The 15,403-nt window shown below is 51.2% G+C and overlaps 1 protein-coding gene across 4 annotated transcripts in view; it reads right to left on the bottom strand.

Moving 5' to 3' along the window:
* The window catches only part of PHACTR3 (phosphatase and actin regulator 3), a 218,286-nt gene that overhangs the window by 12,538 nt on the left and 190,345 nt on the right, over positions 1–15,403 (bottom strand). The window contains exon 9 of one of the 4 annotated variants that reach the window (XM_045162672.1): positions 4,317–4,374. The exons of the other annotated variants lie outside the window; for them this stretch is intronic. Coding sequence (XP_045018607.1) covers positions 4,332–4,374 — 43 coding nt within the window. The 3' untranslated portion in view covers positions 4,317–4,331. Of the gene's footprint in view, positions 1–4,316; positions 4,375–15,403 lie in introns of those variants that run through there. 4 annotated transcript variants of the gene reach the window in all.

The following is a 15,403-nucleotide window of genomic DNA, read 5'->3' as shown; positions in this document are numbered from 1 at the left end:
TCTCCTGCTTTCAATCTTTCCCAGCATCAGGGTCTTTTCTAATGAGTCAGTTCTTCATATCAGGTGGCCAAAGTATTGGAGCTTCAGCATCAGTGTGAAGTTATCACACAAATCACCTTGCATTTCCATAGTGACCAGCACTAAGAGGAGGATCCTACAGCATCATGATAGCCTAGGGGGTAGGTGGGCCGACCTGGACAGACAGGTGGCCTGAGAAGCTGATGTTGAGTCAAGATCAGAAGGGTGAGTGGGGATTGCTGAGCCCAGAGGGAGGGGAGGAGCACAGGTCCTGAGATAAGGTTTCCTAAGTGTCACTGGACTGAGTGGAGGTGTGTGCGTACCTATGGGGCAGGGGTCAGGACCCACCCAGTCTGCAGTCTGTATCTATGGAGCCCCAAATGTGCTGAAGGGCGTGAAGCAGGCAGGGCGGGGTGGATAGGATCTGTCTTTGGAAGCACTTCCAGACCCTTCTGGACTGCGGTCCAAGGAAGGACAGGGCAGAACCTGCCCACAGGAGACGTGGAGCTGTCAGGGGTGGAGTAGGGGGGAAAGGATCCCCATCAGACAAGAACCTCTGGGAGCCAGGCCCACAAGTGGTCAAAGGCCAGTGAAGTGTTCCAGACAAGGGGGAGATATTGGCTCCAGAGTAAGAACAGTGCAAACTACAAATTACATAATATACATTGGACTAAATACATATTAAACACAATATTCCATTCATTTACTACCTGAGACTGGGCTCCATTCTCCATGTGGGAATGGGGCTTCCCAAAGCAGGAGTGACTACGACTTTAATGTCAAGGACAGACAACGCGATTATGCCCATTTTACAGGTGAGATCGGCGGGGCTCAGAGAAACAAACTTGTAAGCAGGTGTTATTCCTCGTGTAGACCCCAGAGCCTGGCACAGACAAACATGCCTGGCCTGAACAAAGCACAAAACCATGGGCGCCGGTTCCCCTCCCTCCGTGTGACACGTTCTTGGTGTGGCCCTGGAAGGGTGCTGCTAAAACATCCTTGGAGCCTCAGTAGCAGAGGGCTCTCCGGGACCGGGGAAGACATAGCCCCCAGCTGGCTGCGCTTAGAGGGGAGGGGGCGTGACCTCAGGAAGGGAGGGGCGGAGCCTGGGGAGGGGAGGAGCCTCGGGAAGGCAGGGGAGGAGCCTCGGGAGGGGTGGGCAGGGTCAGCACCCTGAGGGATTCCCCAGCTCTGCCCACGCGGTCTGCTCCCTCCTGATTCAGAAGCTGCTGCTGTGGGTAATGAGCAGGTGCCGCCTGGAACTGGGGAAGCCACAGTCTATTTCTGACTCTCCCCTCTGAGAAAGCACGAGTGTGGCAGCCAGTTACAGCACTGCGTGGGCGTGGGAGCGACACCAAGAAAAGAAACCAGGAGAAAGAGAGGCACCTGCCCATCCTCCCGCCCCATCCCTGGCTGGTCCCCACCTGTGCACACAGGAGAGGGAACCCTCCCCTCCCTCCAGGGGGCCATGAGCAAGACGGCAAGATGGCAGAGCCTCCACACGGAGCGGCCAGGCTGGCCTGTGCATGAGGTTGGCTGCCCTGGAGGGTCACCCAGACACAGCGGACTTCTCCTGCAGGAAATAAGCCTTTTCTGGGTAAAGCCCTTGAGATCCGGGGGTTTCCACTGCAGCACAGCTGCACCTAACCTAGTACACGAATGCACAGCTGGCCAGCATCATGGCCCTGTCTCCCAGGGCACTGTGCAACCAAGGCCAGAGCCACCTCCCCCTTGCTGCCCGCAGCCAGGTGCAGCCTGGAGCCTTCCCGAGCGCAGATCAGGGCACCGGAGCCTCGGAAGTCGTATGCAAGCTCCCCACTCCCTGAGCCCACCTGGGGTGAGGGGGGACAGCCTGGTCACCAGCCCCATCAGATGACCGTGGTCCAAATCCAGCCAGCAGCCTCATCGCTGCCCCCATGATACTTTTTAGAATGTGAATATGAAGCAAATGTTAGTCAAATCGGAGTTTTCACTCTTAAAAACATCAGCTCCCCTTGAAGACATGGGAGAGCTGGCTCCTCAGATCGATCAGCACTCCTACCCCCTCCCCCACAGCTCCACAGAGCAGCAGCCGGGCTGAGGGGGCACTTGGCCCCTCACCGTCCCCACGGCCCACACCTTCCAGTGGCCTCGCTCCCCTGTGGACACTCCACCTGCCTCACCCTAGGACCAGGCTCCTGAGTGAGTGGGGCCCCAGGAATCCCCTCCTTGTCCTGAGGACCCCGTGACCCTCTTCTGCCTCCCATACACACTGGATGGGAGTGGCTGCATTCCTGGGAGCACCAGGCATGGTGGGAAGGCGACCTGAGGACAGCAGGTCCAAAGCTCAGCTCTGAGGCCAGTGGTGGACAAGTGGCCCTGGCTGGCCACCCAAGGGAGCATCCGGCAGCTGGTGTCTCCCTCAGGGAGGCTCAACACACAGTTAGACTCTTTCCAGGCACACTCGTCTCCATCAGTTGCCTCACACAGTCTACGGGCAGAGCCAGCTCCTCTCTCTGAGCCTGTTTCCTCTCCTAAAATGGACTGACGACAATAGGCACCCATTGGGGTTGCTGTAAGGTAAGAGAAATGGCCCAAAAAGCACCAACCAGGTACCTGGCACTCCAGGCCTGTCTATGTCAATGGCCATGCCTGAATTGTCCTTTGTACACCCCTCCTCGAGAGTTCCTTGGACAGCAAGGAGATCAAACCAGTCCATTCCATCCTAAAGGAAATCAACCCTGAATATTCATTGGAAGGACTGATGCTGAAGCTCCAATACTTTGGGCACCTGATGCAAAGAGCCGACTCATTGGAAAAGACCCTGATGCTGGGAAAGATTGAGGGCAAGAGGAGAAAGGGGCAACAGAGGATGAAGATGGTTGGATGGCACCAATGGAGATGAGTTTGAGCAAACTCTGGGAGATAGTGAAGGACAGGGAAGCCTGGCATGCTGAAGTCCATGGGGTTGCAAAGAGTCAGACAAGACCGAGTGATTGAACAACAGCAGCATCAGACAGGAACTGAGCCGCTAAGCAAGGCAGAACGCCTTCCTGGAAGGGAAAGCCGTAGTGGCAGACAGACAGCTCTCCACCCCCAGAGATGCCTGCTATTTTGGGAGCTCTTCCCTGGGAATACCATCCTGCTTCACCACCAGCCTTGAGTCACCAAGGAGGATTTTGGTGTCCCCGCCTGGGACAGGGTTCCCCAGCAGGTGGGAGTTGGGGGGGGGTGCATCTCCCTCCATCATCATCATGACTCCTGAGCCAGACATGTGGCTCAAGGACTCTGAGCGAGAAGACAGCTCCTCTGTTCCCACAGAGGCTGTCTGGGCGACAGGACCACCAGGGACACGTGGATGGGCCGGGGAGAAAGAATCAGGGAGGGGAGCCCTCTCCAGGAGGTAACATGAAGATGAGGCCATGGGTAGACCAGAGCCAGGCTACAGGCTCTGAGGGGTGCAGCTCATCCACGCTGGGAACAGTAGACCCCCAGACCTTAGCCCCCTCTGTCCTTGAAGTTACCTTGGTGAGGATGAATTATCAGCCCACTGAGGGTTTATCCAGCGAGGTGCTGACTGCTGGTCCCCCATCATGGCATCTCACAACCCAGGACCCCCCAACCCCACCTCCTCACATGTCCCCGTTGTCCAGCATCCGTAACTCAGAAGCTGGTGCCCACTGCCAGTCATACACTCATCCCAGACCCCAGGGCCACCCTCTGTCCCTCTGGCTCCACACTCCCAGCCCCCAGGGATCTCCAAGTCCACTGGGTTCTAGAGCCAATACCTCATATGTCCATCTGTCTCTCCATTCCCAGGCCACCAGCCTCTGCCAGCCCCCAGCTTCCTTGATGCCCTATGGCAGCAGGCTGGTCATGAAACATGACCCCCCCACACCCACCATGACCTCAAACCTGGGGTCCCCACCAAACTCAAGACAAGCCCCACAAGGTCAGCGAGTCTTCGGGGTCTCCTCCCCAGACTCTGTGCACTGTGACCCTCACACTGAGCTGCCCACACTGCCTCCCTCAGGCACAGCCATCCTTCTCCTAACTCAGGGCCACAAACTCAGATACTACACCCTCTTTACAACAAGAATTTGGTCTCATTTCCCTTACTCCAGTCGACCAACATGCATACTTTTTAAAAATTGATGTGACACCCGGCTGTAACATGCAGGAGGAAGAAGGGAAGTTTTAATCCAATAACATCCATTCAACACATACTTGTTCAACAGGAGCACATCAGGTGACGTGGTGAAGGTGGCTACACAAAACAGTTGCCATGACAACAACATCAACTACAAACACAGAGAGACGGGGGTCCATGCTGGTCACTCACACACCCACAGAGATGCCACCTTGGGGGAGCTGTTCCTGAAATGAGTGATTCTTGGTCAAGTTCTGAATGAAACAAGGTGTGTCAATTTCCATCAATTTCCAAGACACTTATGCTCAGGGAAACTCAGCGACAAAGCTCTGCCAAACCCCTCTGTGCGTGCATGTCCACCACACACCCGGGTTGCAGGCTCAAGTCATATTAATAGCTCTGGACCCTCCTGTTTGAGTGTCCAAGGGAAACTGTTTGTGTCCTGTTTGAGCGTCTAAAGAGGCGGGGGCAAGTCTCCGGGGATGGGGCCTGGCTCATTCCAGTGACAGCCCACGAAATCTCCCCAGGTGAGCCAGGGGCACCATTGGCTTAAACCTTGTGCTCCCAGGCAGACACCTGTCCTCCTCCAGGAAGACCCCAAGCTGGAGGAGGCCCAACCTTCACTCCAACCCTGGGCCTTGGGGTATGATGAGCGGGTGAACTCTGGTGATGACTTTTTGGTCTCTACCAAGGTTGCACCTGGGATTCCCAGGTGGCACTAGTGGTAAAGAACCCACCTGCCAATGCAGGAGACAGAAGAGATCGAGTTTTGATCCGTGGGTTGGGAAGAGCCAAGGAAATAGCAACCTACTCCAGTATTCTTGCCTGGGAAATTCCATGGACAGAGGAGCCTGGTGGGCTACAGTTCATGGGGTCACAAAGAGTCAGACATGGCTGAGGCAACTTAGCACAGTACAAGGTTACAAATGCAGGTATTTATCTTTTGCCCAACAGTTGAGGGTTAAGAGGATGTTCTCAGGAGAGCTCATATGGACACAGTGTGTGAGAGCTAGATTCAGGGCAGAGCTCTGGCATCCACTAAGGGCCTGGGTGGAGATGCTGTGGTCAGCTGGCAGTACAGCTCCAGGCATGTGTGAAAAAGCATGGGCATGTCTAGACTGGTCCTCCCTGGACCATCTGGCTGGTCTCTGGAGCATAAATCAATTCAGAAGATGCAAAATCATGCCACGATTAAGCACTGGAGCTCTAAATCCAGTCATGGCGTGAACTCCAAAACCGCCACCCCGTCTGTTCACAACCTTCTCGGACCATCAGTCAGTGGAGTTCACCTGGTGAGGCCCCGACCCAGTTCTTCAGTCACTCACTCATCTAGGAGCCATGGTGGAGGTGTTTTGTAGGTTAACGTCCATAGCAGGTGACAGTCCTAGATGGCCTAGGTGGGCCTGGTCCCATCAGTGGAAGGACCTGCAGAGCAGGGCTGGGGCTCCCTGGTGAAGAGGGAATTCTGCCTGCGGACACCAGCTTTGGTCCATGCACAGGAGTTCCGGCCCTTCCTGACTACCTGCCCCATTGGTGGGCCAGACCTGTGCTGCCAGCCCCACAACCACTGCCACCAACGCCTTGCCATAAATCTCTCAATACACACCTCTCCTGGGGCTTCCCAGGTGGCTCCACTGGGACAGAATCTGCCTGCCAAGCAGGAAATGTGGGTTCAATCCCTGGGTCGGGGACATCCCCTGGAGGAAGAAATGGCAACCCACTCCAGTATTCTTGCCTGGGAAATCCCAAGCACAGAGGAGACTGGTGGGCTCTAGTCCATGAAGTCGCAGAGTCAGACACGACTGAGCAAGTAAACACCACCACCTCCCCTGGAGCTGGGTCTCTATGTCACAGGCACAGCCTCCTTCTCCATAAACAAAGATGACAATACTGTGGGAAAAGCTCTCTCGAGTTACCTCCACTGACCTAACCTGGATTAACCGACGCTCCCAGTCCTTCTGGAAAAGCAGACCCCACTGAGCACACGTGACTGGCATCCCGCGCCCCATGTCAGCAAGCTGGTCCCTGTCAGGTCCCATGTTCCCAAACCTATGCGAACCAGGTGAACATGTATCTGTAATTAGGTGATTTAATCAGAATTTATGCATATTGATTTAAACGATTCAATATGGATGGAAAAAGAAAACATTCTTTCTAGGAGAACTGAGTTGGCTGCCTTGGAGTCGGTAAAGGTGAGATGCTGAAACACGGCCATGCAGGTGCGTGTGGGAGAGGAAGCTGTAGATGGTGGGGCTTCCACCTTGGGAAGGACTCAGCTTCCGTGAGTCTAATTCTCACTCCTAGACAACGCATCACACAAGAAAGAACACTAATTGTAGAGCCTTCTGCAATGAGAAGTCTTTGATTCCACCTCAAAAGATAGCGGAATAAATGCACATCTGAATGCCTTAGGTTAAAATAAAGTGTTCTGAGCATGAACACATCACACTGATCATTCCTTCCTTTAGCCACCTTTGGGGTTTATCACCAGTGCTGCGTACAGAGGAGGGGGCTCTGCTCCCCTCCCTCATGGGTCTGTGGTCTCTTCTCAGCGATGCTCGGCCCCCGCATGGGGAGGGTGTCCACTGAGCACAGGGCAGGGGGTGAGACTCACCTCCAGGTGGTTCCAAACAGCCCCTGGACACTGGCAGCCTCTGATGGGGTGGGAGTGAGACGCGCTATTTAAGATCTATCACGAGTGATGGTCCCTTATTCAGATTTGGGAAATTAAAGTAATACACAATGCTTCCTGCTGCTGCCTCCGGCATGAGGATCACTTGGTCTTGGGTCCACACATTTACGGAGCACTTGCTGGAACCAGGTCCTGCCCCTCCCCATCCTCCAACACTGCATTTCCTGCCCTCCCCCCATCTTCCCTTCCCTTCCCTCTCACCTTCCTGGGGCAGCTCTCCTGGGTGGTGGGTGGTGGAAGGCCACCCCCCTGCATCCCTCTCTTCATCTCCCCAACTGGGGTATCCTGAACCTCCTGCTACTTCCCCAGGGCCCTGAACCCCAGGCTCCTCCTTGGCCAAGATCTCAACCATGCGCTGGGGCTGCATCTCTTGGTTCCTACCCCCACCCAGCAGGTCCGGGAGTGGAAGTCAGGTTAGTACAGTGCCCCAGGCCCAGGGTGGAGACTCAGCAAGACTGCAGTGAACAAGCAAATATCAGGTGAGGAAACAGCAGGGCAAAGAGACACACAAACTCCACAAAACTGCCCTTGGTTTAAAAAAGGAAAGGGCATCACCCCACACACCAAATAGTCTCAACAGGAGACAGAACCGCCCAAGCACTGCTAAGAAGCCTTGGCCTCACCAGCCTGGGGAGAGAGGAGATTAGGATCTATCGGGGGCGAGTGGGAGGCAACACGGGACCTCCACAGCACCCTGAGCACCTTGCAGGCCACTTCCTGTGTCCCTCACGTGCTGCAGGGACCACACTCTCTCTTGCTTGACCTCCCTCCCCATGCCATGTCCTGAGCGTGGCTCCTGCATCTCTCCCATTCTCTCCTCCATCTTGAGCGTTCCATGCCAAGGTGGGTACACTGAGGCTGCCCTGGAAGTATCTCTCCTTGAGCTTCAGTGTCATTTAGGGGTTACCACTGAGAAGGTTCCCCCATGGCTCAGATGGTAAAGAATCTGCCTGCAGTGCAGGAGACCTGGGTTCGATCCCTGGGTTGGGAAGAGTCCCTGGAGAATGGACTGGCAATATGCTTGCCTGGAGAATCCCTGGAAGGCTACAGTCCATGGGGTCACAGAGCCGGACACAAGGGAGTGACTTCCACCACCACCACCACCAGTGGGGAAGGGACACTGGTGTCTGACCCCGTCATCCCAGGGGCCCCTCGGAGTCTGCACCCCCAGCCCCAGCTTCCTGCCGCCTCTGAAATCCCTGGGCCCAGCACTGCACAATGGGGAACACAAGGCACTTAGAAATGGCGACTACAGGGGCTCCAAGGGACTCCCCAGCTTGTGACCTCACAGATGCAGGGTTTTCACTCACTCGTCCATCTGTTTGCTCCCCCACTTCCCTACTTCGTTCAGTCTCTCTCACGACAAAATTAGCTTGGACACCAACAGTAGCAGAGACCTCTAGTTACCTACACAATCTTCACTCTCCCCTCTTATGTACACAGCATCAGAAAGCCGATTCTATTCAAGGAAGCCTCTTTTCCAGCTACGCATAGCCATATGAAGAGGTTCTGACCAAGAAGCCGTAGGGAAAAGTGTGCCAAAAAGCCTCTAAAGAGAGTCCTTTTGAAGAGCTGACTCAGCTGGGATCTATGTACCTTTGAGAGTTGAATGTGATGTCTGGCGCTCCTGAAGCCGTCCTGGACCACACAGGGTTAAGTGTCAGTGTGAGCACAACTGGGCAGGAAGACAGAGGGAAGCCTGGATCGTCAGTGACTATGGAACAAACAAGCCAGCCTGTCTACCACCATTCCACGAAGCAGGGTGCCTCCAGACCCAGTGTCCAGAACCAGCCTGACTGGGTCAAATCTCAGCTCTAGGACATACTAGCTATATGTCTTTGAACATCTTACCTAACCTCTCTGAACCACCATTTCCTAAGCTATGAAAGACAGCTAACAATGGCATTTACATCTTAGGCTTCAGTGAATGCAGGCAGAACACAGTCTCTAGCATACAACCCACATTTCATAAATGTTAACAAAGCTACCCCCCTTCATGGATCACTGCCTTGTCGTGGCAAAGGGGCTTGTGTAACTCAATGAAGCTATGAGCCATGCTATGCAGGGCCACCCAAGACAGACACGCCATAGAGAAGAGTTCTTACAAAACGTGGTCTACTGGAGGAGGGAATGGCAAACCACTGCAGTATTCCTGCTGCAAGAACCCCATGACTATGAACAGTATGAAAAGGCAAAAAGACACACCACCAGAAGATGAGCCCCCACCCCTCCCCAGTCAGAAGGTGTTCAATATGCTACTGCGGAAGAGCTTGGGGCAATTACCAATAGCTCCAGAAAGAATGAAGTGGCTGAGCCAAAGCAGAAACAATGCTCAGTTGTGGATGTGTCTGGTGGTGAAAGTAAGGTCTGATGCTGTAAAGCAAAATATTGCACAGGAACCTGGAATGTTAGGTCTATGAATCAAGGTAAATTGGATGCAATCAAGCAGGAGAAGGCAAGAGTGAACATTGACATCTTCATAGGAATCAGTGAACTAAAATGGACGGCAATTGGTGAATTTAATTTAAATGACCATTTATCTACTGCTGGGCAAGAATCCCTGACAAGAAATGGAGCTGCCTTCAGAGTCAACAGAAGAGCCCAAAATGTATTGTTTGGGTACAACGTCAAAACGACAGAATAATCTCGGTTGGTTTCTAAGGCACACCATCCAACATCACAGTAATCCAAGTCTATGCCCCAACCATTGATGCTGAAGAAGCTGAAGTTGAACAGTTCTATGAAGACCTACAAGACCTTCTAGAACTAATACCAAGAAAAGATGTCCTTTTCATCACAGGGGATTGGAATGCAAAAGGTGAAAAGTCAATAGATATCCAGAATAAGAAGCAAGTTTGGCCTTGGAGTATAAAATGAAGTAGGCAAAGGCTAATAGAGTTTTGCCAAGAAAATGCACTGGTCATAGCAAACACTCTTTTCTAGTAACACAAGCCACAACTCTACATATTAACATCACCAAGTGATCAACACAAAAATCAGACTGATTACATTCTTTGCAGCCAAAGATGAAGAAGCTCTACATAGTCAGCAAAAACAATACCTGCCGCTCACTATGGCTCAGATCATCAGCTCCTTGTTGCAAAATTCAGGTTTAAATTGCAGAAAGTAGAGAAAACCATTAGGCCATTCAGGTATGACCTAAATCAAATCTCCTATGATTATACAGTGGAGGTGCCGAATAAATTCAAGGGACTAGATCTGGTTGACAACTTGCCTGAAGAACTATGGATGGAGGTTTGTAACATTGCGCAGGAGGTGGTGACCAAAACCATTCCAAAGAAAAAGAAATGCAAGAAGGAAAAGTGGTTGTCTGAGGAGACTTTACATATAGCTGAGGAAAGAAGAAAAGCAAAAATCAAGGGAGAAAGGGAAAGATATACCCAACTGAATGCAGAGTTCCAGAGACTAGCAAGGAGAGATAAGAAATCCTTCTTCAATGAACAATGCAAAGAAGTAGAGGAAAATAAAAGAATGGAAAAACTAGAGATCTCTTTAAGAAAATGAGAGATATCAAGGGAACAAATCATGCAAGGATGGGCATGATAAAGGACAGAAATGGTAAGGACCTAACAGAAGCAGAACAGATTAAGAAGAGATGACAAGAATACACAGAACTATACAAAAAAAAGTCATAATGAGCCAGATAACCACGATGTGGTCACTCGCCTAGAGCCAGATGTCCTGAAGTGTAAAGTCAAGTGGGCCTTAGGAAGCATTATCACAAACAAAGCTAGTGGTGGTGATGGAATTCCAGTTTAGCTATTTAAAATCCTAAAAGATAATGTTGTTCAAGTGTTGCATTCACTATGTCAGCAAATTGTGAAAACTCAGCAGTGGTCACAGGAATGGAAAAAGTTTTCATTCCAATCCCAAAGAATGACAATGTCAAAGAATGTTCAAACTACCTTACACTTGTGCTCATTTCGCATGCTATAAGGTTATGCTCAAAATCTTTAAGCTGCTACTGCTGCTGCTAAGTCGCTTCAGTCGTGTCCGACTCTGTGCAACCCCACAGACGGCAGCCCACCAGGCTCCCCCGGCCCTGGGATTCTCCAGGCAAGAACACTGGAGTGGGTTGCCATTTCCTTCTCCAATGCATGAAAGTTAAAAGTCAAAGTGAAGTCACTCAGTCGTGTCCAACTCTTCGCAACCCCATGGACTGCAGCCTACCAGACTCCTCTGTCCATGGGATTTTCCAGGCAAGAGTACTGGAGTGGGGTGCCATTGCCTTCTCCATCCTTTAAGCTAGGCTTCAGCAATACGTGAACCGAGAATTTCCCAATGTTAAGAGCTGGGTTTAGAAAAGGCAGAGGAAGCAGAGATCAAATTGTCAGCATTCATTGGATCACAGAGAAAGCAAGAGAATTTTTTAAAAAATCTATTTCTGCTTCATTGACTATGTTAAAGCCTTTGACTGTGTAAATCACAATAAAATGTGGGAAATTCCTAATAAAATGGAAAGAGCAGACCACTTTACCTGTCTTCTGAGAAATCTGTATGTGGGTCAAGAAGCAACAATTAGAACCTTACATGGAACAATGGACTGGTTCAAAATTGGGAAAGGAGTAAGACAAGGCTAATATTGTCACCCTGTTTATTTAACTTTTATGTAGAGTACATCAGGTGAAATGCCAGGCTGGATTAATCACAAGCTGGAATCAAGACCGCTGGGAGAAATATCAACAACCTCAGATATGCAGGTGATACCACTCTAATGACAAGAGAGGGAAGAGGAACTAAAGAGCCACTGATGAGGGTGAAAGAGGACAGTGAAAAAGCTGGCTTAAAACTCAACATTCAAAAAGCTAAGATCATGGCATCCAGTCCCTTCACTTCCTGACAAATAGAAGAGGAAAAAGTAGAAGTGGTGACAGATTTGGTTTTCTTGGGCTCCAAAATCACTGCCAATGTTGACTGCAGCCATGAAATTAAAAGACACTTGCTCCTTGGAAGGAAAGCTTTGACAAATCAAGACAGCTTAGGATGTGAGAGTTGGACCATAAAGAAGGCTGAACGCCGAAAAATTGATGCTGGAGAAGACTCTTGAGAGTTCTTTGGACTGCAAGGAGATCAAACCAGTCAATCCTAAAGGAAATCAACCCTGAATATTCATTGGAAGGATTGACATTGAAGCTTCAATACTTTGGCCACCTGATGCAAAGAGCGGGCTCATTGGAAAAGACCCTGATGCTGGGAAAGATTGAGGGCAGAGGGAAAGGGGGGTGACAGAGAATATGGTTGGATAGTATCACTGACTCAATGAACGTGAATATGAGCAAACTCCTGGAGATAGTGAAGGACAAGGAAGCCTGGCGTGTTGCAGTCTATGGGGTCACAAAGAGTCTGACATGACTTAGTAACCAACAACAACCAAGCTACCACTGTACTATTACTACTGGGACTATAACTTGTGCAGGATAAGCTCAGACTCTGGGTAAAGCAGGCAAGCATTACCACCCATTTCATAGGCTCAGACAGATGGAGTGATTATCCTGGGCTCCCTCAGTCTGCACCTCCCAGCCACGTGAGCTCTCAACCACCAGACCACCTGCGCCCCTTGATATGGATCATGTTTTATTGATGCTGAAAGGAGACTGGTATTGCTTTGCATTTCCTTATAAAACATGCTGTACTTTCCTTGACAGACTCCCAAGCAACTGAGGAAAACCAAGAGCAGCTGACGCCATGGGAAGTCTCAAAGGCCACGAGCTGATGAGAACGAGGGGGCCTGAGCCCCACCTGCAGGGGGCCTGGGGCCCTGCATGCTGCTCTTCCTCCCCTGCAAAGGAGTAGAGGAAAACAAAAGAAAGAGAAAGACTAGAGATCTCTTCAGGAAACTGGAGATACGAAGGGAATACATAATGCAAGGATGGGCATGTTAAACGACAGAAACTGTAAGGAGCTAACAGAAGCAGAACAGATTAGGAAGAGATGGCAAGAATACACAGAACTATATAAAAAAAAAAGCCATAATGAGCCAGACAACATGGTTATCTGGACACCATGTGCTCCACCCCAAGTCCAATTTGTACACATATATCCTCGGAGGTTTAGATTTTGTTAAACCTTTCCTGATTTGGAAGTGCTATTTTCTATTGCTTAGCTACTTCCAGTGAAAAGCAGAACACGTGAGACCCAGGCTTCACAGCCACTGCTCTGCCTGCATTGTCCTGGCCTCGCCCGCCTCCCAGACCTTGTGGGACCACCGCATCTCTCCCTCCAGAGTCGGGAGGGGGAGGTCTCGTCTTGCGCTCCCCTCCAACATCCCATAAGGCCCATTCTCAGCCCTGCCCTACGAGTCCTTTCTGTATTTTTGCAACAAACCATTGCAGGTGCCTAGCTAACTCCAGCATTCTTCTTGACCTTGGAGGCTACATCATATTCACACGGGCCTCTTGCCACAGCAGCGGAGCAGGGAGGTGGCACCAAGCTAGGGGCCGGGATGGTTTATCTGGATAGAACAGGCCTCTGTGTCCCCTGAGGTTTCTAAACAGAGGGAGACTAAGAGCCCCAAGAACATGCCCAGAGTCCCTGGAGGGCTGGGGAAGTAAATCAGGTAAGTTTGCTTCTCCACAAAAAAAAAAAAAAGAAAGAAGAGAAACTGCTAATACAAAGGTCTTTGCTCCTGGGATCTCAAAATCCTCTTCGGAGTGTTGTAGAGACCTGGACCCTGCACCTCTCAGCCTAGGGGTGGCTGGTAACTCGAGATCACCACCCCAACCAGTTACTGCACTGGGTGCACCCTGAGCTGGACTGGGAGGGTCTGAGGGGTCCTCACCGCTCCCTCAGCCTTCCACCACTTCAGGCCCCCTTTCTCTCCAAGCAAGAGTCAGCATGAAGCTCAGATGGGGCTTCAATTCTGGAAGTGGGGTACCTGGACCTCAAGGAGACCGAGAGCCACTGTTTCCTAAGTGCTTCCCCTGTGTCCAAGACAGACAATGAAGATGCTGATGGTGATGATAGAGATGTGGATGAAGATGTTGCTCAAGATGGTGGGAAAGAAGATGAAGAAGAAGATAACAACAAAATGATGAAGATAAATGATGTAGAAGGAGAAGAAAAAGATGGATAAGACACTGATGAAAATGATGGTGGTGATCATGAAGATGGACAAGGCGACGGACGAGGTGATGAAGATGGTGAAGAGGATCAAGACAGTGATGGTGATGAAGATGCTGAGGAAGAGAATAAAGTTAGTGAAGAACAGGATGGTGACACTGATCACGATAATAGGCCTTCATACAAGCATATCCCTCAACCCCTTGTGACAGCAACTGAGAAATCACCGAGTGCCCACATGGCCCAGGTACTGTTCTAAGGATTGGAGATAAGGCTCAGGGGTGAGGGGCTCCTCTGGGTGATGAAAACGTCCTAAAATTGCTAGTGGTGATGGACGCACAACTCATGGATATACGAGGACCACTCGACGGTGCACTTTGAAAGGGTGGATTGTATGGTATGGAAATTACATTTCACACTGTTAAAAGCAATTCCCTAGTTCCATATTTATTTGTTTTATTCTCTGGTGCTTCCTCCCTACCACACAGAAGTCCAGACATTTTACGTATCTCGTCTCTCTGCATCCTTTCTGCAGCCCTAAGAGATAGGCTTTGTTGTAATAATTCCAATTTTACAGAAGAGAACAGTGAGGCACACACCAGAGAGGTCACCTGCCTGTAGTCACACAGCCAGAAAACAGCAGAGCCAAGACAGGAAGCAAGACATCCTGCCCAGAGTCCATGCTCTCCCTACCACACAGAGACTCTTCCTCTGATCAGGATGAGAGCCAAGGGGGTCGCACACAAGGTCTTCCAGGTCAGCCCCTTCACCCACCAGGTGCATCGATAAGACCCGTCGGGGCTGCACAGGGCACTGGTGCACACAGTCTTGGCTCTCGATGCTTCTACTGCTGACCATCAGTTCCCTCTTCTCTATTGTCTGAAAACCCCTTTAGAAGTTGTCCCCCCGGCCGTTTCAAAGCCAGGGCAGACACATGTCCTGTTGTGTGTCTGCCCTGGAACACTGAGTCCAGCCCTTTGAGGCTCTGGCCGTGCAGTCAAGCTGGGCTGAGAGAACACCCTGTGCCTTCCTTGCGGATGGCGACTCATTAACCCGCAGCCTCCTTCAACAGCGGCCTCTCCTGACTCAGTCCAGCTGGGCCCCCAGTGGCAGTCCCAGCCTGGCTGCAAGATTCCAGCTCATGAAGTCAGGGAGCCCAGGCCTGGCCCCTCCTCAGCAACATGAGGAAGGACTCGGCTGCCCCATTGCATCCAAGCAGAAACACCTGTCACAGTACACCAGCCGGAATCCCCAAATCACTCAGCATCACCTCGTGGCTGGAGGCCTGCAGGCTTATGAAACAGAGGAATGTGGGTTTCAAGTTCCCTCACTTCCTTTGGATTACATTTAATGCTGCCCAGTTCCCATAGATGGACGGGACCTATTAAATCCAACACACCTGTTTGTCCCCAGGGGTCCCTCTCAGGAAAACAGCCGGCCACTTGCTGTCCCTCTGTTGTGCTGCGTGTTTGGAGGGAACACCC

The sequence above is a fragment of the Bubalus bubalis genome, chromosome 14 (assembly GCF_019923935.1).
Source record: "Bubalus bubalis isolate 160015118507 breed Murrah chromosome 14, NDDB_SH_1, whole genome shotgun sequence".
In the NCBI taxonomy this organism is placed as follows: Eukaryota; Metazoa; Chordata; class Mammalia; order Artiodactyla; family Bovidae; genus Bubalus; species Bubalus bubalis.
This window is presented reverse-complemented; position numbering and strand designations above follow the sequence as displayed.